At 49.0% G+C, this 27,487-nt stretch overlaps 2 protein-coding genes across 5 annotated transcripts; both read right to left on the reverse strand.

Moving 5' to 3' along the window:
• Positions 1-11,173: 11,173 nt before the first annotated feature.
• On the reverse strand, positions 11,174-16,253 carry AURKAIP1 (aurora kinase A interacting protein 1). Of its 4 annotated transcripts, none has more exons than XM_032709051.1 (4): positions 16,123-16,253; positions 14,192-14,280; positions 13,143-13,573; positions 11,174-12,061 (listed from the first exon to the last, which is right to left on the reverse strand). In XM_032709051.1, exons 2-4 carry the CDS (start codon positions 14,241-14,243, stop codon positions 11,954-11,956), a joined length of 591 nt encoding a protein of 196 aa, XP_032564942.1. In that variant the 5' UTR covers positions 14,244-14,280; positions 16,123-16,253; the 3' UTR covers positions 11,174-11,953. The 4 variants fall into 4 exon arrangements, with proteins under 4 accessions (XP_032564942.1, XP_032564940.1, XP_032564941.1 ...); XM_032709049.1 differs by lacking the exon at positions 16,123-16,253 and adding an exon at positions 14,741-14,828; XM_032709050.1 differs by lacking the exon at positions 16,123-16,253 and adding an exon at positions 14,727-14,764.
• Positions 16,254-16,920: 667 nt separating this feature from the next.
• Positions 16,921-27,016, reverse strand: LOC116797470 (C-factor-like). Its single transcript, XM_032709047.1, has 6 exons — positions 26,731-27,016; positions 19,811-19,862; positions 19,334-19,521; positions 18,774-18,929; positions 17,877-17,987; positions 16,921-17,673 (listed from the first exon to the last, which is right to left on the reverse strand). The coding sequence occupies exons 1-6, from the start codon at positions 26,869-26,871 to the stop codon at positions 17,560-17,562; spliced, it is 762 nt and encodes a 253-aa protein (XP_032564938.1). The 5' UTR covers positions 26,872-27,016; the 3' UTR covers positions 16,921-17,559.
• Between the last annotated feature and the right edge of the window lie 471 nt (positions 27,017-27,487).

Here is a 27,487-nt window from a genome sequence, read left to right on the forward strand (position 1 = left end):
TTTTATCGGGTGAAGTTGGTCCCACACAGCTCTGGGCTCACAGAACAATCTTCCTCCCTCCCCCTTGGGATGGAACTAATTTTCCTCGGGCTTTACTTGATCCAGCTGTTCCTGCCTTTGTTTGACACTCATCCAGCTGTCTGCTTGAGACTGGATTTATTCTGCTGCCTGCTGTGGTTTTTTGATCTTTGTCTCCTCATATGGTTTTACTTCAAGCTCAAGTCTCCAAAGACAATCTAGAAAACAACATTTACTCTGTCCTGTAATTTGTAAGCGAGGGCTGGAGAGCAGCAAAAGGATAATAAGGCCTAACAACCTAATCCATGCAGGTGACTGAATTAGCCAGGAGTCTTTTAATGCAAGGCTTGCAAGAAAATTACAATGAGTATTAAGTCAGGAAATAGTGTAGCTGCTGCTAGTATATGTTAAAAAAGCAAAATATGGTGAATTTTTCTGTTTTCCTGCATTCTGTTGTTAGATTGTTGTTGTTTGTTGTGAACACCATTTAGTGAATTTAACAACAAAATCAAATTAGTCATCAAGTGGAAAACGTTGGGGAAAGGGAATTAAAACTTATTGGTTTTAAATGCCTGTCTGTAGATCAAAGCTAAATATATGTGGGACTCTATAGCAGAGTTTAAAAACAAGCCTTCCCATGGCATCCATGGGGATAAACTTAATTACCCCACTTGAATTTTTCCTTCTGACATTTTTCTGTCTCTCTACTACACCAGAAAATAGATTTCCTCTATCCCAAGGGGAAAGTGTTTCAGGAAAGTGGAGGGCATTATAATTACAGCAAAACCCTAAATAAACATCTATATAATTATGTACTGCAACCATGGAACTCGGGAAGCATCCAGCCTAAATCAGAACTTCACCTAGTCCAGGATCCTGTCTGCAGCAGCAGACAGAACCAGATACTCCCAAAGAAATTCCAAGAAACTGGAGCTATTAATATTATTATTATTATTATATAATATGACCATGAAAAGAGCCTGCTGTTAACTCCAGCAAGTTCTCCCCACTGTCCAAAACAGACCCAGAAAACTGCTGGTTTGGTTCTAGGGAAAAATTCTAAAATAACCTTCAGCTAAAAACCCCACAAAATTTCCCTGCAAACTCCAACTCTGGCACTTCTGGGAAGTGGGGAGGTTTGGGGGGAACGAGGCACAAACAGTCCCTCACTCCACATTCCCACACTCATCACCTGAGCTGTGTCACCACCTCTGTGGCCACAGGTCCAGCCTAATTATGACCCTTTCCAAACCCATCAGCTCATCTTTGCAAGCCTCAGGAATTCCCATGAGTCCAATTCCATAACCACCCACGTGCAGCAAAGGCTCCTGATCCCCCGTGTCCCTGAGGGGCAAACCTGCTGCCAGGTTCTCAGGTGTCACAGCAGAGCCTGGCCCAGAGCAGCTGAGGTACTGGGCTGCTGCTGAGCCAGGAATTCATGGAAGAAGGAGCCTTTCCCGCTGTCTCTGTGAGCCCAGGGAGCCAAACCAGGCTCAAATGTGACAGCCCTTTGTGGAGCTGCGTCAGAGCAGAGGCTGGAAATGTTTGGCTGGGAGGAAAAAAGAGCTGTTCCCAGGGCACAGACAGCAAACCCAGCAAACCCCCTCCTCCCTCTGTTTCTCTCAGCCTCAGTCAGAACCTTCCAGGCTGCAATTCCACGTTGCTTCTCCACCTTTCCCTCTCCTGGTTTTGGCACTGCAGAGGTTACTGCCCGGCTCTTGCAGGGCTGCTGGGAGGGATGCAGATTGCTGTGGTTGCTGCTGTCATGAACTGGATATTTCCTGACTGAGAGGAGCCAAGTCCAGGCTGAACCCGCTGAAGTCTCCTAGAGAAAATCGCCCGCTGGAAGGGAAGAGCAACAGCTTCTCTGGGGTCCACAAAGAGAGGAGCAAAGGGACACAGGAGCCTGTTTTGCTGATCTCTGCCTTTTCTTTGCTCTAATTCTGCACAGCCCCTGCTTCCTAGAGCTTTGCTGCTCCAAAGAAATCCTGGAAGAGCAGCTGTGTCAACATTTCGCCCGGTCAGGAGCTGAATTTTTAAGCAGATTCTCCACGGAGGCAGAGCAGTGCTCCCCAACCCTCCTCCTCCCTCACCCCCAGAGGAGTTTGGGCATCGATTCTCACAACAAGCACCATCCCTTGGCTGCCCACTGCCTCCCAGACAGCTGCCTGCCCTCACCACAAAGGCTGACCAAAGCAAACAACCTCGGCCAGGCGAGGGAAAGGCACCTTCCAGCAGCTCTGCAGTGGTTTTGCAGGCTCTGCACCTGCCACCCTCACCCACAGACCAGCCCAGCAGGAGCAGAAAGGCTACCAGAGTCACCCCGATTTCAGAGATGAAATATTAGGGCACTAGAAAATAGATATGAAATAGATATGAAACGTGGGGACCCGGGTGGACAAAGCCCTGCCAAAAGACAGCACAGGGTTCACAAGATTAAGGTCTGCCAGGAAGTTTCCTCCTCCCCACCCCTTCCATTTTTAACATTTTGGGTTTCAGGCTGCCCTGAAAGATCTCCCAATAAATCTGAGCTGAAGACCACCAGTCAGAAAAACCAAGCAAGTGTCAGATCAGGAAGAAGGTGTGATGCCAAGAGGGACCCTCCAGCCCTTATTGCAATTTTGAGGGCCACTAACCCCGGGAAAGCAGGAGTGGAAGTAGTCACTTCCCCCCCACCTTCGCAGCTATAAATACATGTATTAAAAAGGAATGCCAGGATTAATGCTCTGTTGACACAAATTACAGTACAAGGCCTTATGGACAGGATTTGTCACCACTCCAGGCTTATTATCAACAACCTCTTCAGATCTTCTGTAAATACAGGACCCACAGTGCTCTGCCATGATGAAAGGAAAGGAGAAAATACCTACCCATGGGAAGGAGCAAGGATAATTCCTAGAACTGCAAAGTAGCTTGGGAATAAAGAGTACAAGAGAACAGCTGATTGACTGGTACAGTGGCAAAGGCAGCAGGGATCCCTCAACCCAAAAAACATGCAGAAATAGAGCTTTGCATGGGAACAGCAAAGGGGAGAAAGGCAGGGGCTCTGCAGGTCAGGGTCAATGTTCACTGACACCATTTATCTTCTAGTTATCTTCATTTATCTTCACTGTGATCAACCTGTAACACCCAGAGGGATAAATACCCACCCGTATTCACTCCCTCATCCTAAGAAAGGTCTGGAGTGGGTGGGGGGGCCCTCAGAGCAGCCTGCTGATGGAGGAGAGAACTGTAACCCAGGACCACAGGGTGTGCATTCCCTGGGAGTTTTCACTTGGTTGCAAAGCTTTTCTCATCAAAATAAATCTTTCAGCTGCAACGAACCCCATGAGCAAGCCTGAAATAATCCAATTTAGGGCAAGAGCTGTGAACCAAAAGGACAAAACTGAAACCCAACCACAATAACAGGGCTGTGGAGTGGAGCCTGTCATTACTGCAGTGATGTAACAAGCCTTGCACCTCTCAGCCCCAGCATTACCACTGTTGTTCCCCAGCCATGAACAGCAAAGCCCCTGATTTGCCTTCTCTGAAGAGCACGTCCAGAATGACAGGTTGGAGGTCTGGCCAGATGTTTTTCTGCTTTGTTTGACATCACTGGAGTCCACTGTAACCACCAGCCTGAGGTGCAGCTGCTGAGGCAAACACGGGTCTGGTGTGTGAGGAGGGCAGGTCTCCGACACCCTTTGTTCTGGGGGGGTATGAAATGATATCCTGGCAATAATTAATAACACCCCTGGCACAACCAGAGAGAGGTGAAGGCCACAAAACCGCCCCACAGTGGCAGCCACTGCGAGGGGCTGAGCTGTGCTGTGCCCAAGCACTCCTGAATCACACAGTCACGGGATCACTGAGCTTGGAAAACACTTCCAGGATTATGGAATCCAACCTGTGCCCAATGCCCACCTTGTCCCCCAGCTCAGAGCACTGAGTACCACGGCCAGTCCTTCCTGGGACACCAAACCTCCCTGGGGAGCCCCTGCCAAGGCCTGACCACCCTTTCCAGGAAGAAATTCCTCCTGGTGTCCAACCCAAACCTCCCCTGGCTCAGCTCGAGGCTCCATTTTGAAGCAAAATGAAGTTTCCCAGGAACACTCCGTGGTTTTGGGGGCTGTCCTTTCCTCAAGTTCTTCCTCTCTTGAATCTCCAGCTGGAAAGCTCTATTTCCCTACGTGCCCAAGGCATTGGAGCATAAATTAATTAATGGGACTGTCCAGGTATGCAAGGTATGCAGTCAGCTGGAATGCTGAGAGGTTTTTGATCTGCTTAACCTGCTGAGCTGTGCAGATTGCCCAGGAGAGACCCGGCCATGCACAAAATGAGGGGTTAAACTGCAGCATCCAAGCTCTGCAAACTGCTCTGACTGAAGGGATTAACATGTTTGTGTGTTCTTCCAGCACTGCTGTCCTCACACCAGGTCACAGCCCTGTCTGCACCCTCTGCCATCAGCACCTCCAAAGCTCTGTGGTTCCTGCAGTCCAGCATCCTTGGATGGCACAATATTTAAACACCCCCTTTGGCTGGGAAGGAGCTCAGCTCCAGATTCCTGGGATTCATCTCGAAACCATTAATAGGAACCAGTTACAAAAACAGAGAAATTGCCCAGGAAACCAACACAGATTACTTTTCTTTTTTTTTCTTTTTTTTTTTTTCCAGACAGAAGCTACCCAAAAAAAACACTGACCAAATGGGAAAACAACAAGCAGCAAAGCAAATCAGGGGTGGGAAGAGAGACACAAAGAAGCACCTCACTGATACCCACAAAGCAGGTGTAAATTATAGTTTTCCCTTAATATTTTTTTTTTGCATGAACCAAAGTGTTTAAAAAGGTAAATCTGGAAAAGTCAGTTCTCTATAAAAATAATTTTTAGTTGGAAAAAAAAAAAGAATTAAGTAGCTCGTCACAATTTTTTCGGTTTAAATGTCTTTAAAAACTAGACCTAAAACTAAAGGAAGTGTTTTTCCTGGTCCCTCACTCATGGATGAAGGCTCTCTCCTGGTGGTAGCACACTTGTGTCTGTCCCACACAGCACAGGCAGCTTCTGGGAGGAAAAGTCTGTAGTCTAAACAGACAGGAGCAGGAGGGAGACATGGAACACAAAAGGAAATGACTCACCCAAATCCGCAGAGCAGTGGCAGGACTGGGAGCAGAGTCCAAAGCAGCTGCAGGCCAGGCTGTGGTACCTCAGAATCCTGGTTTTTAACTTTACAATGGCCTCTTGCATCCCTGTTGCCTGAGATCTTCCCAATATTCCAATTCCCTGGGGCAAACAGGTGTAATTTCTACCTGCTGCTTCTTTTCAGCACAGCACAGTGACATTATCTTTTTTAACTTTTATTTTGTTTAAATTATTAAGTGCTTGCCTCCCAGTCTATTCTGAGAGCCAGCAGTGTTATCAACCCAAGAGGATTAAAAAAAGAAAAAAGCAGGTACGAGCTCAAAATCACCACATGAACCATGAAGTTCCTGAGGGGATGGAAAAATATGAATTGATATGAATTGAGAAATATGAATAAGATCTGAATTGGAGTTCCCATCAATCAGAACTTCAGGAGTGGCCCTGCATCTGTTAATCTTCCCCTAAGGTTCACAGCAGCAGCCAGAAACTGTGTTTTGCTGGGAAACAGGGATTTTTTTGCAACTGAGTGCCCCCAAACCTTCCAGATCTATACAATGATCCCCCCAAATTAAATTCAGAATGCCAAGTGCCTGAGACAAACGGGTGTCCAACCCATGACACGGGACTGAGTCACTCCCATGTGGTTCTGGAGCATCTTGGCTCTTCCCAATCCACGCTCTAGGGGACAGATCCAACTTGGTCCAACTTGGCAGATGGCAAAGAGAGCTGCAACTCAGGAGGAAATGACTGAGGGATCAAATCACCACTCTGAACTCTGCTCAGCCAGTGTGTTTGTCTCAGGAATTGTGAGAGAAAGCAGCAGCTCAGAGCTGTGACATTCCACCTGGTTGGGACTCACCCACTTTCTAAATTCCAGGGAAAAGGCACGGGATGGGCAGACCTGGGTCCCACGTTTCAGCAGCTGCAGGGAAGGGGGCCTGCATTTTGCACACTCTTTCATCCCACATCTCAAGAGGTGGAAGTTGATAGTCCTGCAGAAGGCAGGCAGGTGCTGAGGAAGAGAAGGGAGAAGTAACTGGACCAAGGGCCACTGAAAAATAGTGCCCAGAACTCCTGCACCACAGACCAGCATCCCAAATCCATGGCCCTCGAGCAGGCTGGCCAGGAGCACAGCACAACATCTCACCCCTAGGCAGCACTGGGTCAGGTTTGTCTAACCTGGGAAAAGCCACAAGCACCCAGAGCTGCTTATTTCTGTGAGGAACAACAAAGCTCTGGGAGTGCTCAGGAGCTGACACACTCAGAGAGCTGCATTTTGTGTCCCCTTCCTGACCACCAGCACCGTGCCCCAAACCACATCTTTTGGTCTCTGTGCACATGGGAACAGTGCTCTGGCACGAGGAGCTTGGGAAGGGAACCTCCATCCCTCACACAAATTGCAGCCCATCCGTTGCACCCGCCCAAAATAATTAAGCAGTGGCATTCCGGGCACACCAGCTTATTTTGAGATCAGCAATGACTGGGAAAGAGTGGAAAAATTAATAGGTTGGCTCTGAGAAGGGTGCTTAAAGGTGCCTCCCTGAGTTCTCTGACTTACCTCAGGTTTGCAGGCCGTTTCATTTCAAATAAAAATACTTTGGGTGAAAGGAGGTTGCCCTCCATAATGCAGTCTAATCCTGATTTAGACACACAAACATGGAGCCTGGCCAGCTTTTGAGGGTAGTCTGTGTGAACACTGTATTTGCTCAGGATCAGTGCAGGAGAACTCTAGCAACCATCATTTTAGCTAAAAAAAAAAAAAAAAAAAAAAAAAAAAAATCCCAGGGTGCTGCTGGCTTTGCCTCCCTTAGAAATCAAATTCCCACTCCACAGGAGAGCAGCCTGATGACACCACATATAGAAATGCATGTCCCTCCATCAGGATAAAGTGGAAATGTTCAGGTGACTTTATCCTGGCAGCCCTACTCCAGAAGGAGCCATTCCTGCACTGAAAACAACATGTGGGTATTTTTGTTTCTGCTCCCCAGCTCCATAATTAAACAAACACTCCAGGAGAAGGTGTTGTGCCCAGATATTGTTATTTTCCTCTCACTTTTTTTTTCCACAGCAGCAGGTTTTTGCATAAATTACCCCTGGGAGGAAGCCTTTCCTGCCTCGGCTTTCCCCAAGGGATGATGTTATCAGAAAGCAGGACACTGTTTATCTGCCTTCCATGGCCTACACCAGCCCACAGGATGCCAACAGCAACACCCTCCCACACCAGAGGGACGGGGAATCCTCGGGGGATGCCCACTCAGACCTCGGGAAAGCAGCAGGACAGATGCTGCCCAGCTGGAACCCCGATGGGGTGAGTGGTCAGGGGAGCCCAGGCAGGCTCAGCCCAGGGGAGCAGGCACATGTTTTGCCCTCGGGATGTACCTGCTGATGCTGCTGCTGGGCAGGGTCCAGCTGGCTGCCCCTCCAGGGACTGGCTCCCTCCGTGCTGACAGCAGGGAAAACCCCTGGCCAGGGAGGGATCATCGGCTCTGACTCAGGAGCAGCCGGGCAGTGGGGCTGGTGAGTCACTGCTGCTGCTCACACACAGCTCCCTTTGCTGACTAAAACTCTTTGCAGCCTCTTCTACCTTTTTCTTCTTATCCTTCGACTTTAACCAGTTCCTCACTGGCACGTGATAAAGCTCAGCCAGAAGCTTCTCACTGATTCCCTCAAACCAAACCTCTCAAATCCCAAGCTGTTGGTTTTTTTTTCTTACCTGCTGTGGCCTTTCTTTGCTCAGGACTCCACATCTTTGCCTCAACACCAGTCACTTTGCAAGTGAAGAGGGACTCCGAGCTGCTCCAGCTGCTGAGAGGCTTCCAGGGGTGTTTTTTTCCAGACCTGGACACACCAAAGGCAATGACAGTCCCTCTGCCTGAGCAGCACCAAGCCTTGATTACTGAACAAGTGAAAAATCTCACTTTAGAACCAGTATTTCACATTATTCTTCTACTTCCAACTAAATTTTAAGCCACTTCCATTTAGCCCTGTTTCCATTTCCTAAGGAAACAAGGCACCTACAGTTATGTGGCCCCACTGTCCATCCAACCTCCTCCTTCTTCCCATTATTTTGAACCACAACAGAAAATTTCAGCTGCATTCAAGGGGACAAGTCTCAGTTTTATAATTCTTAGTGCCCAGGCAAGGAGCAAGACTAAAAAAATTCCCTAAATCAGGGAACTGATGCAAAAGTGATGCATCACATGGTTTCCTTAAACTCCCTGGCTCACAGAACTCCTTGCTGCAGTTTTGTCCCTGTGTTTTATAGGGAAAGTCAGGCAAGAATGGATCCTTCCACAGGAAAGCCAGCACACTGTTGTTTGCTCAAAGCCAGCTCAGATGTCTGCAGGAGCTACAGCTACTGATATTTTATTTATTTACTTAGAAATCAGTAGGAAAAACAAACCCCACTTTTCCAACCCGCTCCAGGTGAAGGACTGAGTGCTGTTATTTTTGGAAGAGGAACCCATCAGGCTCAGCCCAAATGAACCCAAACCAGGATGTTTTCCCAGTCAGGACAGAAATGCCAACAGCAGAACACGACTGGTGAAAAGAAAAGATGTCATTTTAAGTTACCCACAGGTGCTGTCTGCGAGATCAGCCAGTGGAAACAAGCCTGGTTTGTTAAATTTGGAACCCCTGGAGCAGGGATCAGACCCACTGAAGCAGAGCTGCCTTCAGAATTTGAGAAGGACCCAGAGCTATTAAAGCCAACAAGCATACACCAATATTTTGACAGTTTTTCCTATGAAAGTGTCCCATTTAACACAGGCATGAGCTCACCAGAGTAAAGGTAGCCACTGTTCCTGCTCAGGAATTATTAAGCAACGATAGTCAGGTCCTGTTAATCCCCTAAAAGGTGCTTTGTACACCAGATGCTCATAAGTTTTCCCTGACATGGGCTACTCACTTGTTTTTAAGCCTGGTCTTGAGTTTCCTAATGGAAGAAAGAGCAGTTCCCACAATATAGACATGGAAAGAACTTGGGCTTCCAGTGGCAGAGTTTTGCTGTGCAGAGAAATGCTCCTCTCCCTCTGATATTGAAACAAAAAAAAAAAAATCCAAACCAAAACCAAACAATCGAACAAAAAACAAACAAAAATCAATCAAACAACTACACACACACAATACAAAAACAAACAAAGAAAAAAAACCCTGACCCCCAACAAACAGTAAACCCAAACAGAAATCCAACACTGCTTTGCAGGGCAAGCACAAGAGTTCCAAACAGGCTTTAAACAGGCACCAGTTGCTTTTAACCAAGACCAGTAGCCTGCTGGGCTTCCCCTTTTTCCATGCCAAACTCCAGAGTTGAACAGAATTCATCTGAAGTGACCCAAAACTACAGGAGATATTACCAAGGAGGCTGTTCCTGTGAATTAAAGCAAAGGCTAAAATCTTTTCCACAGCCCCCAGACCATGAGGGGTCATGGTTAACTTGGGCATGAAGAGGTGAAATAATTGCTAAGATGATGCAATTTATACACACTTCAAATGTTTCTAGTTTCCACCCATTTGGGCTTCAATCCTTGTTGCCAAGTGACCAACTTTCCTGGCTTCTTGATCTGCCCTGCAATAAAAAGGGTGCTCCCTTTATAAAAAAGGTGCTTGAAATTAATTTTCTACTTCCCATCAGCATCATAAATCCCCTCCTTCTGCATCATTTCTAAAAATCCCCTGTCATTGCAAACACCTCAGCTCTGTGAGCACTAAACAATCATTTAACCATGCAAAGCACTGGCAGCTGATCCAGGCTTTTCCACCCCTGTGCCAAGCAAGCCTATCTTGGATTGTGTTGACACAATAGTTGAGGAAAAAGCTGCAGGAAGCAGTTCTTTTGCATTGCTTCCTTTCCCATATACAGCCAGGCCTGAGCCTCAGCTCTAAGTTATTCTGGATCCATTTGTGTGGCTGAAAGAACTGTTATTTTATGTCCAGAAGCCTCTAAAACTCTTCAAGAACCACGCTGATGTAACTGAACACCACGTTTTCTAGAGAAGACTCCTAAAAATGCATTTAATTCTTACCCTACTAGGAAACACTGCAATGCAGGCCAAGGAGACAACCAAAATTTCATTTGCCAGGAAGCATTATTTGCCAGCATTAGAAAGAAATGGGTGTTTCTGCCACTGCCACCACGGCGCTGGGCTCCCACTTTCCCAAAAGGCAGAGCACTCTCTGAGCCTGCAGTGGGATGTTTTTTTGGCTAAAAGAAACAAAATTCAGAACTTGTGGCCCTTCCAAGTCAGCTGACTTCCTCTTTTAGAGCCAAATCACTTCAGCACAAACCTGATCACTGTGAGAAAAACTATTAAACTCCAATGTTCTCAGCTGAGCTCACTGTCTGATTTGAAGAGCACGCAACCCAAGAATTAAGGGTATAAGCATGAGAGGAAAAACTGGGTTTCTATACCAATTTTGAGGGACCTTTCCAGACTAATGGCTGACACAAAGTCATCATCCCACTGGTTATCTCCAATCTCTGGAATAAAGAGCCTGGATTTGAATCATCAACCTCCTGCTTCCAACCATTTCCTCTCGGGACAGCAAAATAAGGAGATGAAAGAGAAATCTTCCAAGTCTTAAATATTTTGGGAATTACAACAGTCAAACCTTTCCTGGTATTTTTTTTTATCACAGCTATACATGCACATACACATTTGCTAAGTGTGCAGATATTTTGGAGAGGAAGAGCAGCTCACAGCAAAGCTTTGTGAACAGGATCTCCTGGACTCGTGCTCCCTCTGCAGAAAAATTTCAGTGCAGCTTTCTTCTGTCTGATCCTGTTCAGCAAAGTGAGGGAGTTTCAAATTGCATCCTGTGCTCAGGAACATTAAAGCAGAATAATTAAAGCATTTTCAGGGCAGCTTCCCCGGGCACTGCACAGTGACCAGCCCAAAGGAGCTGATTCTTCTTCCCTCCTCTACCAGAGGTCAGTTCAGCCCAGGAATGCAGAGAGGGAAAAGTTAAATCACACTGAACCACCCAGAACTGCCTCAAACACAAAACCCAGAAGCAGAACCCAAACCAGAGCCCAGATATAAAGTCCTCTGTCGGGGTTTATTTTAGATACCTGTATTTTTTCACAGCTTTCATGACTCTCTTCAACCATGCAAAAACCAGGTGATTATTACCAGGGTTGTCTCAGGCACAAAAGTTTCTGTAGTTAACGAATAATTAGCTCTGAGCTTTTATTGATACCAAGACCTGGATGTTCTGTGTGACAGGGGTCAATCAAAGAAAAAAAAAAAACAACAGTTCTTTATTAGCACAAAATAGAGCACAAATGTGCCTTTAAGGTTGTCCATGCAATGCCTAAGGCACATGCACACCAAGGCTTCAGATAAAGCTTTTGCAGATACAGACACATTCTATGGAATTCTGATCCAACTCCTATCTCCCCAGAATTCTTAGAAAACACCAGCCTTTCTGAAACAAGGCTATGAGAGAATGCAGTTTTGACCTTTTCCAAATGCTTGTGTCATATATACAGCCAAGAAGAATCCTTCCACTGATCCCATCTCCCACAACTGATTGTTCTTATGCTCTAATTAATCAAACAGGAATTCCAGAAATTCAGCTGCAGCCCCAGGACACCTTTGCTCAGACAAAGAGCACAGAGCAGCACCAAACCACCACACAAAGAGCTCACACCACTCCTCTGGGGAGGAAAAGCATATTCCCATCAGGTCTGTGCTTGGAAAACTCCTCCCTGCTCATTTCATCACATTCGGAGAAAGGGTAAATGTCATCCACGTACTGCAATATTTTTTTTTTTTTTTAATTACAATTACAGGTCAAAACTCATGACAGGTGGGGTTTTATCGCTTTGAACTCCTCAGGAATATCTTGGGTGTTTGCCAGCCTGCAGGAGGGCCTTTCAAACCAGCCCTTTTCCAGATGCGCTCCAAATCCTTCTCGAATTTCATCTGAAACAGAAAAAAAAAAAAGAAAGAAAAAAAAAAATGTAACACAGCCCAGAAGCAACACCTGAATATTCATTCACAGCCACTGCCCACACGTCCCAAGGACAATCTGAGGGTAACACACACAAAGGAAACAAAGGCAGCTTGTTTTAAGTGACAAAATATTTAACCTTGCTGCAGAAAGTACATTATTGGACAATAAAATGCACAAGGATCTTGGTAGCGTTATTTTAAAAGCCTTGTGCAAGAAGAAGTGAGAAGATGGACAATGAAATGGGATGAAATTGAAGAGGATTTTCTCCTCATTAAGTGTTCAACACTGCCTCCCACAAATCTGAAGACATGGAATTACAATTAACCCCAATTTGCAGCCAGGCAAGGTGAGAATTAGCAGAGAATGAACGAAACTATCACAGCAAACCCTACTGAAAGGCAGTGCTGAATGAGAACATCCATAGTTTGAATAGAGGCCCATGTCTTCCCCCAACCCTTCTATTAATGGAAGAAAAAGGCTTCTCCATAGGATAAAACAACAGGAAGCACCTGAGGATGTTGGCAAGACAGGAGAGAAATTAAGATTAAACCAATCTCCCTGATACAACACAGACATATCTTTCACACAAACACCAAAATTCTTCTCCATCAGCCACATGTTTTTGTAATTTACTGTCATGGAAGAAAAATTTCACTTATTACCTATCTCACCATCCCAGAATCATTAAGGTTAGAAAAGGCCTTCAAGATCATCAAGTCCACCCTGTGCCCCATCCCCAGCTTGTCCCCCAGCCCAGAGCACTGAGTGCCACATCCAGCAGTTCCTTGGACACCTCCAGAGATGGGGACTCCACCACCTCCCTGGGCAGCCCCTTCCAAGGCCTGACCACCCCTTCCAGGAAGAAATTCCTCCTGATGTCCAACCTGACCCTTCCCTGGAACAGCTCAGGGCTAAACACTGAATTTAAGGCTCTCCAAGCTGCTGCTTTAAAACAATCCCACTTAAAAACATCCCCCCAACACCTGCCCAGGGGCCGTTTTGAGGAGCAGCCCCGTTGGCACCGGGGAATTCCCCCTTCCCTGAGCTCACCTGACGCCTCTTCTTGCGCCCCTCCTTTATCCTCCTGCGGATGAACTTCCTCCTCTTGAGCAGCTTCTTGTACTTGTGGCGGTTCATCTTCCTCCTGCGGATCTTGAGGACGTTCTTGCACTGCACTGTCCCCCCGGGGGCTGCCCCTCCTTCCCCCCCAGCGGGCGGGGGGCACTCGGAGCCCGGGGGGGGCTCATGGCCCACCTCCTCCTGAGCTCCCTCTGCTTCGGGAAGGGAATATCTCACTGACAGCCAGCTCTCCAAGGGGCTGATGGAGAGTTTCCTGGGAATCAGGATCTCCTCCAGCTCCGGGTCCAGGGTGTGCCACTGCTGGGGCTGGGCCCCGCTCGTGTTGGGGGGCTGGGTGCTGTAGTGGGCGGACGTGGAGCGGCAGCAAAGGAAGGAAGACACAGACCTGGGCAAAAGGTGGCCTTTAGGAGAAAAGAATTTCGTTTAGAAGGCAGAATTTTCACCAGAAAAGCTCTCAAACCACCAGGCAGCTCTGGCCAGAACAGTGTGATAGAGGAAAAGCCTTACGAAAACTGTACTGTCATCACAAAAGCAAGGAAGTCTTTCTAAATTTTAATTACGCTGCTATAATGCCATCTGCTAAAAATACACTGTACTTTACTGTGTGAACTGCCCAAGTCACCCAAGGTAGAGCAGGGTGGAGGTTTTCCTTCACTGAGCAGCCCTGGGCTAGTGGAAGGTGTCCCTGCCCACGGCAGGGGGTTGGAACTGGTCCCTTCCAACCCAAACCATCCCGTGATTCCATGAAGTGCAATTTGGAACGGTGAGGGAACCGTTTGCTGTATCAAACCTGTGCTTTGCTAAGAAATCTCCTCTTTGGCTTAGAAGAGGTTAAGTCAGAGCTACTCAATCCTGACATAATAGATCTGAGAGGTAACAGCACTCAGCAACCACTGACTCAACAACAGCCTCCTCACTCCTAGTCATTGCTTCCCGGAAAAGAAATTTCTGAGAGACAAATTACCCCAGGAAAAAAACCAAACAGATAAACAAATAAGGTCCCACAACACCAGTTTTACCTGCAATTCTCGAAGCCTTCAGTAACTGGGAACTCAGCTGTGATATTAACATTTTGTTTCACTTTGTTGACTGGCAGAGCCAGCAATGACTGTTAAAATAAGAACATTTATTTACGGAGGCAGACATGCATTTTACAAAAAAACCTTCTCTATTTAACCCCAACCCCCCCCCAAAAAAAAGACGGGCTGAGACACCCTAAGCACCCTCCTCGTTTTACCACATCAGTCTGCCGGGCTGTGCTGTGGGGGCCAAGCACAGGGGGTAGCTGAGCCGCGGAGGTGATTAATTAATAAAGCTTGGGCTGCTTCAGCTTTAAAAACACGGCAGCCGAGTCTCCCCGGCACAGCGCTGTTGCCCCTTCAGGCCGGGCGGAGCAGCCGCTCGGCCCTAACGATGGGCAGGAACCGAGGGGCTGCCCCCGCTCCCCGCAGCCCTCCCAGTGCTCCCCGCCGCCGCCCCGAGCCCCGGCACGGCCCGCCCGGAGCCCGCACGGCCCTCCCTCCTTCCCTCCCTCCCCGGCCCCGCCGCCATCACCCGCCGTCACACACCGGCCCCGCCGCCGCCGGAACTTCCGGAGGCGCCGGCGGCGCCCTCTGCGGGTGGCGGAGGGACGGAACCGCACGGTCCGTAACGGCCCTTTATGGTCGGTCCCTTAGCGCTTGCATCAGCGCTGCCTCCGTACAATCCTTAACATCCGCTGGTCAGATTATGTGACCAATACATCTGTACTAGAGCAAGCAGCTGTCACTAGTGTTGAGGCCATGTTGATGAGAACGCAGCTGCGATGGGCAGGGCACGTCTCGAGGATGAAGGACCAACCACCGCCTCCCTAAGATCCTGCTCTATGGTGAACTTGCCACTGGCTGCCGCATGAGAGGAGCCCCGAAGAAAAGATTCAAGGACTCCCTGAAACAACATCTCAGCCTTGGCCATATTGATCACCATAACTGGTCTACTCTGGCCTCCAATCGGGAGGCCTGGAGACACACCATCTATAACGCAGCTGTCTCCTTTGAGAACTCATGCAGGATCACTCTCGAGGAAAAAAGGCAACGCAGAAAGAACCGTGTCTTGCAAAATACACCATCTAAGGAGTCTTTCTGCTGTGCCTTTTGTAATCGGATATGTCTGTCACGTATTGGCCTCATAAGCCACCAGCGTGCCTGTAGCAAAAGTGGATAGTGCCTTCCCAAATCTTCGTTCGCGAAGCCAAGCCATGATGGTCGGTCCCTCACGGCCCTTCGTGGTTCTTCATGGTCCCTCACAGTCCCAGTCTCGGCCCTTCATAGTCCCTCCCGGGCCTGTCATGGTCCTTCATGGCCCCTCACGGCCCTTCATGGCCCCTCACGGCCCTTCATGGCCCCTCACGGCCCTTCATGGTCCCTCACGGTCCCTCATGGTCCTTCATGGGCCCTCATGGTCCTGGTCTTGGCCCTTCATGGACTTTCACAGTCCGTCCTGGTCCTTCATGGCCCCTCACGGCCCCTTACGGTCCTTCATGGGCCCTCACGGTCCTGGTCTTGGCCCTTCATGATCCCTGATGGTCCTTCATGGTCCCTTATAGTCTCTCACAGTCCTTCATGGTCTTGGCCCCTCATGGTCCCTCAGGGTCCTTCGTGGTCCCTCGTGGTCCCTCATGGTCCCTCAGGGTCCTTCATGGTCCCTCGTGGTCCCTCACAGTCCTTCACAGTCCCTCACAACCCCTCGCAGTCCTGGTCTCAGTCCTGGTCTCAGTGACCTTGTGGGAGTATCCCAGGCTGAGCCCCCTCCCAGCTCCCTCAGCTTCTCCTGGTGCTCCAGACCCTTCCCTGGCTTCAATCCAAAATAAATCATTCGACCGGTTCAACCCCAGCGTGTCCGTCACCCACTGGGTTTGCACAGACACCTCAGTTGCACTCGGAAAGTCAATGTCTGTGTTGTGTTCACCTGCTGAGTCACAGCTGAAACAGGTCTGAGCACGGCAGCGTGGCACAATAAGCTGCATCAGGAGGAATTTTGGACATCAGGAGGAGTTTCTTCACAGAAAGGGTTGTTAAACATTGGAAGGGGCTGCCCAGGGAGATGGTGGAGTCACCATCCCCAGAGGGGTTCAAGGAACAACTGGATGTCGTTCCTTAACACTCAGTGCTCTGGTTTAGTTGACGAGGTGGAGATCAGTCAAAGGTTGGACCTGATGTTCTTGGAGGTCTTTTCCAACCTCGGTGATCCTGTGATTCCGTTCCAGTGAGACAGTCTATCCCTGTTGCCATGGGGATCATGGAAGGCGGGCAGACACCTCTCCCTTACACACCCTCGTCTGCATCCGTGGGCAGGTCTCGGTGGCTGCTGTCCAGGCACAGCCACACCTGTCTCTCTCCCTCTTACCTGGCTGTTGTTTGTCTTTTCTTGGTGCAGGAACCCACCATGTTGGCACAGCATGAAAGTGCCTAATCAGCTGGCATGAGGGAGGGATGGTGAAGCCAATCCCAGACTTCAAAGAACGTTTTGCTTTTATAGCTCCCTCAGCAGCTCACAAGGGATTTATTCACCGGCTGCTTTTAGTGTTTCAGACCAGAACAAGGGTCTGTCTCAGTTTTACACCCCACCATGTCAAACTCATCTAGCCTGAAAGGGAACAGCAATGGCTGGAGTTCCTTCTTGCAAGGTAGAAGTGCAGTTCTTTGGTCAGGGAAGAGAGACCAATGGAGAGAAATTAATTAAGGAAGTACTTCAGTAAACAGACTGGTTTTTTAAACAAGACTTTATTGAAGACACTTAAGAAGTTTATGTACAAAACAACATTCCCACCCCCGTATCAGGATGTTAGTCACCCGCTGGGAACAAAGCAATGCCTGGTGTACGCTGTCAACCTGGGGACAGTTTGCCAAGGAATTTACAGAAGTACCAAATTCACGTGGTTTAGAGCTGGGCACTTTCGGCCTTGGCTCAGTTAGGACCGAAGGAAACCAAAGGACTTCTTTTCTGGAGACATGTCTCCAGCAGACTGAGCATCCTGGGATCTGACAGCCTACACTGGCCTTGCTCTGAGGTCAGCTCATTTAACTCTGCAGAGAGCAAGAGGCCCGCTTTGGTTTCGGAAGTGAAGAGGAACCAGCCCCTGGATTTAACTCACAGGTTTTAATCCATTTCAGACGGTTCCAGGAGATACCCCCCACCACCAAGAGCACAGTAGTGTTTGCAGGAAGCATTAGGATAGAGCAGTAGCAATACCGAGTGAGAGAGTCAGCCACTTCATTTTTCAAAGACACCTAGAGAGGCTGGATATCAGACTGGCTACTTCAACTAGTGTGTGAGAAAAGCCCAGAGACACAGACATGAGAGGTTAGAGCACGGCTGACGTGCTGTTTCTTTAGTAACCTGTGCACTTCTACCATGGTAGAGTTTCCCCTTGCCAGTCCAGGAAGGAACCATTCTCTTTTTCACCAAGACGGTCCAGAACAGAGAGAATACCTGGGATAGCCTCTTGCACCTGCATGGGAGCCTGGAAAGAATCAAGCTTGGGTTCATTACTGGGAATTTCCTACGGAAGAGAATCAAATGCACTTAAGGAGTTACTAGAATCAAGAGGGATGTATCTTCCTGCTTCACAGTGTGCCTCTGCAGCACAGGGAGGTGAACACTGTGCCAGGGGCTCTTGGGATAACAAGGGAGCCCTACTTCCACGTTTTCAGAGATGTCACTTACCATGTTTCCACCCATGTCTGTCTGGAGCCAGCCCGGATGCAAAGAAATACAGAGAATTCCATCCGATTTCAAGTCTGCAGCGAGACACCTGGTGATCATGTTCAGTGCAGTCTGCGAGAGTGGAAACCATCTCTTAGGGGGCTGGTTTAAAAACCTCAAGCAAGACCTCAAACCAAGCTAATTGGCACCTCCCTTCCACCATTCTGACAAAGGAAGGGGCAGTTAAAAGATCACAGTAACTTATCCAGACTTACTGGGCCTTCATTCTCAGAGACACCTGTTAATAGAAGCATTGTGGAAGCTCTGTAACCACAAATTGACTGCCCAAAGATGAAACTAAGTTATGATGGAAGATACAGTAGCATTTGAAACTCCTGAGGAGCTGTGAGGAAAATAATGTTGACATAAGGACTGTGTTTTTCTGCAATAATCACTACACAAACCTTCATTTACTTCTGAACAGGGAAAACAAGCGTTTAACAGCTTATGAGTAGGTGGTGTAGGAGAAACTCTGTGTCTGATCTTCACTATCCATACAAACTCAGTCTCTGGAGGTGAGAAAACTAAAAATCCCCCCTCTCACTAACCAGCATCACCACGTACAGGTCAGCACACCTTTTGCTGAGTTCTGTGCTCTCTCTCCTCCACTGGAGAGGAACGCAGCTGACAGCACACACATTTCATGGCATCAGTTCTCCCCTGAATGCCAGATCCCTCTGAATCACAGCAGTGATTTGGGGAGCCTGTTCTTCAGAAGTTCACATGCCCGCTCCAGGTGTTTTACAGGTCCCACTTCCACCCACGAGAAGAACAAGCACAGTTTCTGTGTCCATCACCATCCTAAGCTCAGCGTGGTCTCTAACTCCCAGCCTACCCTCAGCCAGGGAGCCCACAAACCTTGGCTATCCTGTAGGGATAGACCTTGAGGAACATCTCATTTGCCTGGACGAGTTGCATGGAGGCAGCGAGAGAGGACATGTTGATAATAGCAGCTCTGTGGCAGCCCATTCCTGTGCTCAGCTGGGCTGCCTTCCTCAGGAGGGGTAAGAACGCCTGGGAAAACAAGAGTTTGGTTTAATTTCGTGATTTTGGTTTGATTTGGTTTGCGTAATTTCCCCATTCAAGGCAAGCCAGGCTCTTGAAGAATTCCAGTACCACCAGCACAGAATGGTGATGACTCCTTGGTGGCCATAGGAAACCTTCCTACAGCAGCCAACTGGAAGTAGCAAGGACCTTCAGACTCTTCCACCCATCTCCTAACCCCACCTGTCCTCTGAAGTGACCTCACCCCAGGTGGATCTAAATGCAGAGAAAGGTCCTTGACAGACTGCTGCTCTCCAGACACGCAGTTCAACATCAGAACTGTACCCGTGCAGTTCCAAGGGGAAAACCACTTTGGTTATAAGAGAAAACCCCCTTTAATACCCCAGATTAAGCACATTCCTCCCAGTTCTTACCTTGGTGACCATCAGCTGGGCAACAGTGTTGGTTTCATAGATGGTGAGCATCGTCTCTGCCGTGACCTCTTCCAAGGAGGCGAGCACGTTGATGCCGGCGTTGTTGATGAGGCAGTTCAGCCCTTTGTCCCCCACAATTTCTTCCACTTCCTTGACTACTTTCTTGATGCTGTTTTCACAGACCACATCTGCACAGAGGAGGCACAGTGAAGAGTGTGGGTCAGAGCCTGCCTGGCACGACACAACACGTGCCCAAACCAAAGCCAAAGCTGAGTGGGGACATTTAGGCAGCACACGGGTGACAATGCACAGAAGATTTTAGATAGGTTTTGTTTCCCCAGTGTTATCTTAAGGGAGTTTTCAGCTGCTGGACATCATGTCCAGCTACTGATCACCCAGGAGAGCGAGTTCTTAAGGTGCACTCACCTGAGAAAGCTGAACATATTTCTATGGACAGAAATAAGACCCTGTACTCACCCAGCTGGAGAAGCTTGACATTGTTGTACTGCTTGCTAAGCTGCTGGAGTTCCTAGGAAGAAGAAATTTTTTTTTGTTATCTTCTATATATATATATAGAGAGAGAGAGAGAGAGAAAGATCTCCATGGCTATTACATAAAACAGTTGAAGATCTGCACCTCCAGAACTGAAATATTTTCATGACTGGACTAAAGGCATCGATACTACTTCGTTTTCCAACCTGCTGAGCAGCTTTCCTTAGAGCCAGATCAACTGCTCCAAGAAACTGGACTCTTTCCCTGCTTAGTCAGATCCCAGCATGCTGGATTTTTAGTGGGATAGTTCTCAGTGTGTTCAGCTCCAGGGTGTGTTGGCAGGGTAAGCACCAAACAGCAGTTCCACAGCAGGCCCAGAGCTCAGGCAGCATTCCAGTAAAAAGCCAGAAATTCCCCAATTCTGTAAGAAAAGCATCATTCTCCTGAAGCTCAGCTAGCACTGCACATCACTTCAGGGCAACAGGAATGCTCAAATTGGAATTACTGTTTGCAGGAAAAGCAGTTTTCCCGTGGAAATTCTGCTTCCCCAGCATCTGTTCTTGTAGCTGAAGGTGAAGCACACATGAAACCAGTTCCATGCAACAATAACATTCCCTGCTATAATTCAGTCATCTGTTGACTGCCTCTGAGCAGAGATTGGTGTTCCTGGAGAAAATCAGGACTTTGTGGTGTTATGGCTGGACAAAGTGTGTCCAAATTGGATTTATAGCCCCAGCTGGAATACTTAGGTTTCTGTGCCATGCAGCCAAGTGGGAAGCGTGGCCAAACATAACAGATGGATTGCATACTCCCAGTTGTGTTCAGGAGACAGCAACCTGGCCAAACATTCCAGCTCCAGCAAATCCCTTTCTTTAGGAGCCCTTTGGGAATGGGGGTCAGGAGGGCTGGTTTTGAAAGAATACTTCTCTGCCACTTGGAGACACTCAGGGACTCGGTGTCCTCTGACAAACTATAATGCATTACAACTTTTATCTCAGCTCATATCCTGCAGGATTCTCTCCAGGCTTGTTTGGGAAATTTGTTCTCCCACTGAGGCCAATCTACAACTGCAGTTCAGGCTGTTAAGGGGAGGGGCAAGGAGAACAAGTCAGAAGCACAAAACCAGAAGACATTCCTTCCCTTGGACAGGGCTTAGTGGGGCAGTTTTCAATAAATTAAAGGCCCAGAACACACTGTCTTGCTTATTGACAGTCCAGGATGAAATAGTTCTGCCATGTCAAGGCCTGCAATAATTACATGGCTTTGGACTGTCACTGGATTTCAGTTTGACAATACCACTTAATTGATAATAAACTCCAGAAGTGCTCTGGCTTCTCAGGGCTTGTTCATTTATTTATAGTTCATTTATTTATATGCTTTATTCTCTGACAGAAACAAGCTACTAAGTCCTGCTAAAAGGTCAGAGCTGTTTTGTGTAGCAACAGCAACTGAGAGGCTTCTGAGGTGAGTAAGCAATATTTTCAATTAAGAACTCCAAACACTGTAGCATTAAGCACTCTCCAGAACATAAACAGCATGAAATTACAATCACTGCAGGCAAATCAGGTTTAAAATTCAATGGTTTTTCCAGTTAGTTAATTATTTAGTTAACAAGTGACTCCCACTGCAGTGGTTAAAGTTTCTCAGAAGCAGCTTCCAGGCATAAAGGTAACCTAGACCTTGGTCCTCAAGAATGTTACACCTGATATAAGCTGAAAAATCCAGTTAGGAAAACTAAAAATTGCAGGTAAGCCTATTTTTTCCCCTACTGTGACTAGAGGAACGTGAGGAAAGGAGGACAGAGACAAGCAGGTCCAGCCAACATATCCCAGCTAAGGCATTTTCAGTTAGTGTGCTGTGACAGCCAACTTAAAAACAAACAAGACAAACAAAACCCAACAAAAACCCCACAGCACAAAGCCCAAATTCTGTGTTTAACATAGTAGCTCTAGAACTGCCCTGCATCAGAATAGTCACCCCTGAGAATCAACTCTCAGGGAGTCCAAGAAGAAAATCAAACTCTGATTAGCATCTGTTGTTTCCTGGTTGCTGATTTTTTAATTACTATTAACAAAGAGTCAACCTACTCTGATTTAAACAAGATCCTCTGGCACTCAAGGCTCCAGATACAGATTCCTCAGCACGCTGGGTATTTATTGCTAGATTTCAACCAGGAATGTTTTGTTGCCTTTGTCATTTAGCAAGATTTACTTTGCCTTCTTTACAAAAGCATTATCCACTCCAGTTACAGCCCTTGGAAAGGATTTGGCTCTGCTGGGCCAGTTGGAAGCAATCAAGCCACACAAACACAGCCTGTGGGCAGCTTTGTCGGGATAAGGATGCCTGGGTATCCTCCACATCATCCTGCTTGCACTCAGGACAAAGCCAGAGGTGTATCCTCTGTGTCCCTCTGAGACAGATTATGTCCTATCCCAGTGTACAGCTTGAAGTGTGTAACAGCTTCCACCAGCACTGCCCAGCCCCACAGTCCTCTCTGACTCAAGAAAAGCCAGACCTTAATGCTGTAGGAAGTGTAAAACACTTCCAGGAAAAAAAAAAACAAAAAACAACCAACCAACCAACCAACCAAAACAACAATACTGCAATAACCTCAAATTAGAAAGACTTCAAGAATGCCCTCTTTGCCTGATACATATTCAGGAATGCCCCCTTTGCCTGATATAACACATCTATCACTGCTCAGCTGCTCTTCCCACTTGCAAACCACACGGCTAAAACATGGACAAAGGGGGAAAAAAAGAACCCCCGAGCTGCCAGAGCCCGCGAGGAGCAGGAGAGCTCCGTGTCTGCCCGGGGAACAGGCACAGCACCGCCGTAACACTATCTCCGGCTTCGGAGGAAGGGAAACAGCACATTAAGCCCTGGAAGCTTTCCAGAGCTCTGGAGGGGACCCTTGAGCAGTGAGGAGCTGAACGATTCCTTGTTCACCTGAGAACTCACTCGGGCTGCGGGGAGAGCAGGAGGAGCGGGGGATGCTCCTGTGCTGAGGTCCCACATCCAGCTCTGGGAACGGATTTCCCCCGGGGCCATCTCCTCCTTTCCCCCCCTCAGAGCAGGGACTGAAGGGGCTACAGCATTTTTAAGTGAGGTTCCAGACTTTAGGTCAGAGTTTTTCCCCTTTGATGGGAAAGAAGGATGGGGGAGGAAAGAGTAGGAAAGAAAAGCAGGAGCGCGGGGATGATTACAGCTGCGTCCGTGAGCCCGTGCAGGCTGCGCTGTGGTTTGGTCCATCTGGAGCGCAAAGACAGGACGTCAGGATTATTTTGCAGGAGATTTGTAGCTGCTTCCACTCGCAGCGCCGGAGCAGCCCGAGTAAAGGCAGACTGGAATCCAAGTGTGGCTGGAGGAGTCTCCCGATGGTACTTTTCCAGGAGGGGCAGCGGTTATCTGGATGTGCCTGCGGGCCTGCTGCCTGTTATCGTGTGATCTGCAGCCCATTTGTTAGGCAAATGTTCTGGGGAGGCCACCTAGGAGCTACTCAGCACAAGGAGTTTTTACAACTTCTGCCAGCACAGACTCACATGCAAAAGCCTGCAGCTGTTGAGCATTATCCCAAGGTTAGGGAGTTACAGGAGATGTGCTGCTTTCCCTGGTAAGCAGAGGAAAGCAGAGTCAGCCTTCCCCAAGCATCTTCCTCAAGTCAGGTCTTGAAGGGCTCTTCTCTGTGTCCAGTGTTTGGAGGACTGCAAAGTGTTCAGTCATCACTGCTGAGATATTCTTGCCCAAGGTGGACACTGTCTTTGCCAGCAGCTAAGAGTATTTAATCATTTTTCCTCTAAAAACTGGAAGGTGATTTTTAAAAGCCCCTTCATTTAAGCTTTTCCCATCCTTTCCCTCCCCTCTGCATTCTGCAATGAGAAAATGCTCCTCTGCCAAACCAGAGCAGAGCAGAATTTAAAGGAACTGTCCAAAGTTGCTGTTCATCCTCTAAAGCAGGAGAGGAAGTGGGGGACAGTGCACTCATGTTAAGAAGGATTTTTCATATGGTCACTTATCCCAAAGCAAAGTGGGAGGAAACAAAATTAGACTTCAATTGCTGTCAAGAGAAAAAGGAAGCACTGACATTCAGGTGTGCAGAGAAAGAACTCACTCAACTTTGCAGCCCAGTCTGAATGGTCAACAAGCAGGTCTTAGTTGGGCAAAGCCCATTTCATGTGCCCTAAGCCAAGCCTGCAGTGCCAGACTCTGGAGAGCAGGAACCTGAACTCAGGGTGTTCAAGATTTGATGGAAACGTCAACGAAGGCAAAGGTTTCTCTCTGGGAAAGAAAAAAAACCCAAACAACCAAAATACCAAGAGAAAAATCACTGAACCTTTGCCTTTCCTACCACGGCAACACTCCAGCAACACTGCCAGGCTGGATCCAAGCTTGGAGATCACCAGTTGAATTTGTGCTCCCACGAACAAGACTCCCAGTGCTGGAGGCTCCAACAGGTCCCTGCTCACCCTGTGCCAGCCCCAAGGACCAGCAGCACAGTGCAAACACTCAGGAGGTCACAAGGTTTTGTGCCAACTCCAGGCACTGCAGATGGGGCAGATAACACTGGTGAAACCACCACAGTACCTTTAGTAAAGATTTCTCTCCCTTGTGGCGTTTCCAAACCCATCTGTTAGAAATCTGCTTTCAGCTGGCTGCAGAGGCTTCTATTGATGTCCTGCCAAAGCACAGCACATGGCCTAGAGGTCCTCACAAAGAACAAAAACCCACCCTGATGCACCAAGGACAAACCTTGCCCCCCTAAAAACCAAAAAGCTTAGGATGCACCCCATGTGTCCTGCAGAATCCCCGCTGGGGTTCCTGGAATGTGGCTCTGGGCCAGCTTCCTGCCTACAGGACACTCTGCCAGCAGACTTTCCAGGTTTTACCGCAGGCAAGGAGTGACCCAGACTCTTCCCAGACACCCTGCACTGTCTGAAGGCTGTTTAATCTCCTTGTGCAGCTTTACCAACCTCTTTGCTCGAGAATTTTGGGTACTGACAACGCAAGAAACCCGACGAGTTGCGTCGAGATGCGTCGGTGTAATGTTTCCTAGCAAGCTCTTCCTATTGAAGGAACAATTTTGCTTCTCCATGTAATTGATCCCAGACCATTACAGTGAGAAATCACTGCTGAACACAAGGGCCAGTCGGTGAAAAAGAGAAAGAACCTCCCTCAGCAGCGGCTCAAGCAGCTTCAGAACAAACAACCCGGCGGGGAGATCTCTATCTGACACAGGTCAGATGTCTCTGCTGCTTTCCTGGGCTGCTGCTGCACAGGGGTTGTGCAACCACTAAAGGAAACAGGCTGGGACAGGTGCCAGGTGTGGGAACAGGAGTTAAAAGGGAACAGAATGGCAGTGGATTCCTGCTCAGGAGCTCAGGTGGTACAGGAGGGGGTGAGGGGGAGCCAACAGGGGCCAGAGCTCTGAAAGGCAGCCTGTGCACCTGATTTCAGCCTGGCCGGGCTGTTTCGCAGCACTTCTGTTCAGAAATATCCTAAATGTGCTTTTGTGCTGGAGAGTTTTTTTTATTTTACAAGAAAAAAAGGAAATTAATACTTTTCCCTGCAGTTTCATAAGTGGAGCAGCAGAAGCTTCTGGTGGTCAGGGTGCAAGTGTTACCTGACCAACCCTGCACCACATCCTTGAAGGAGACCCTCAGCACCACATTTTTAAGGTTTTATGTAGCTAAGCAGTAAGCAAAGTGGCTGTGTTTGGTTTATTGCTGGTGTGGTGTGATCACACCACGTGTGAAAGGAATCAAATCCACCAGAAGGAGCAGGTTCTGTTCACCTCTGCACGTGCCAGGGAATTCACTGTTCCCTTGAAACAGGGCAGATGCAGAAATAGGGCTTTGGGTATCAATTCTCCTACCCAATGCCTGTGGCATCACAGAGGGGTTTGAGACAATCACAGAACCAAGAGCTCAGATTCCTGCAGCTCTGGAGCACCAGGAAGAGAGTAATACCTGTGCATATGACTGTGCTGCCCTAAATTCACCTTACTGAGGAGAGTTAAGAAGAGATGCATCACTAGAGACCACAAAGTGTCTGACAATCCTCATCATTTTGCCTCCCAAATTTGTCTGACAGTCATTTATAGCAGCTCAGGGATGGGGAAGGAGTCCCAGCACTCTGTAGCTGCAGGGACGTGGGCTGCAAGGGAACAGGGCTGCAAGTGGATCCACCAGCAGCAGGTAAGAAAAGCTGCTGTTTTCAGCAGAAAGTGCTGGGCCCTGCCCTGCCGAGGGGGCACTGAGGGGAGCGTGGAGTTCACTGAGAGGAGTGTGGAGTTCACTGAGTGTTGAATTCATCATTCATTCGCGCTTCCTCACTGTTGCAAGTGCAGCGGAGAAAGAGAAGAGGCAGACGGGGCACAGCCCCTTCTGGGGACACAGACACACCGCGTGGAGAGACAAGGAAAGCTGCGACGGGTCTCACTGGGAATGTTTCTGAGGGATGCGCTGCCCCTGCAGGGCTCCGGCTCCGTGCAAAACGGAGAGACAGACTTATCTCCAGCTGCAAATCCGGCGAGAAACTCGTGGACAAGAGGAGCGGGGCAGCAGGAGCGCTGGAGATGCTCGGGGGCTGCGGAGCGTCCCGCTCGCTCTGCTCCTCCCGGGGACGCTCCCGAGCGGCGATATCCCCCTGCTCCAGCCTCGGAGACCTCCCCAGCACCAGCTCCATCCGCACCGGCCCCCGCCCCGGGCAGGAGCTCAGCCCCCAGCTCCATCCCATCCTCTCTCCGTCCCATTCCCAGCTCCATCCAATTCCACCCCGGGCACTCGCTGCCGGCGCTCGGGCGCGGAGATGCTCGAGATGTTCCGCGCTTCCCAAAGTGCCTTCTCCTCGCCTCCCCCCCCCCGTTACCCGCCCCCCGGGACCCCCTGCGCCCCCGGCCCGGTTACCTGCGCCTTCTCGGGGTCCCGGCAGGTCGCCAGGACGAAGTCTGGGGAGGGGGTGGCGACCGCGAGCCCCCGCACCAGCCCCAGCCCGATGCCGCGGCTGCAGCCGGTGATGAGCACGGAGCGGCAGCGCGGCTGGGCCATGGCTGGCTCGGCTCGGCCCGGCTGGTCCCGGCTCAGCTGGTCCCGGCTCGGCTGGTCCCGGCTCGCTGCGCTCCCGGCTCGGTTCTCACCCACACGCGGTTCTCAACCTGCGCGATGCGGAGCCGTCCCGGTCCCGCCCCCGCCCGGCGCCTCCCCCGGGGTAGGGAAGGAACGGGCTCGGACTGAGGAAGGTGGATCTGCTCTTCTCCCTCTCACAAAGCCCCGAGCCCATCTCGCTCCCAAGCCCCGCTCCACAAACTCCCGCAGGGAACAAAGAGAGCCCCGACCAGAGCCTGCCCTGCCTTTGCTAATCCTCACACACATTCCCCACAGGGCGTGCGTGTGCCATCCCACATCAACAACCTACTCCTGATCCACACACTCACACAGAATTTGGTATGTGCAGGGATAGAGGCTTTAATTACATCTGCTGGCACAATATTGTATTTTCTTTATTAAAAGCTCACTGAGCTTTTAAAATATTAACTCCATCCTGACAGAGGTCAGGGGTAGCCTCTCCCCTCAGACTTGGGAGACAAAACCACAAAGAGGTTTTGCAATTCGTTAAAATTCTGGGGAAAACCCTCAAACATTTGCTGGGTGTGCCCCGTTTCCC

The sequence above is a fragment of the Chiroxiphia lanceolata genome, chromosome 22 (assembly GCF_009829145.1).
Source record: "Chiroxiphia lanceolata isolate bChiLan1 chromosome 22, bChiLan1.pri, whole genome shotgun sequence".
Taxonomy (NCBI): domain Eukaryota; kingdom Metazoa; phylum Chordata; class Aves; order Passeriformes; family Pipridae; genus Chiroxiphia; species Chiroxiphia lanceolata.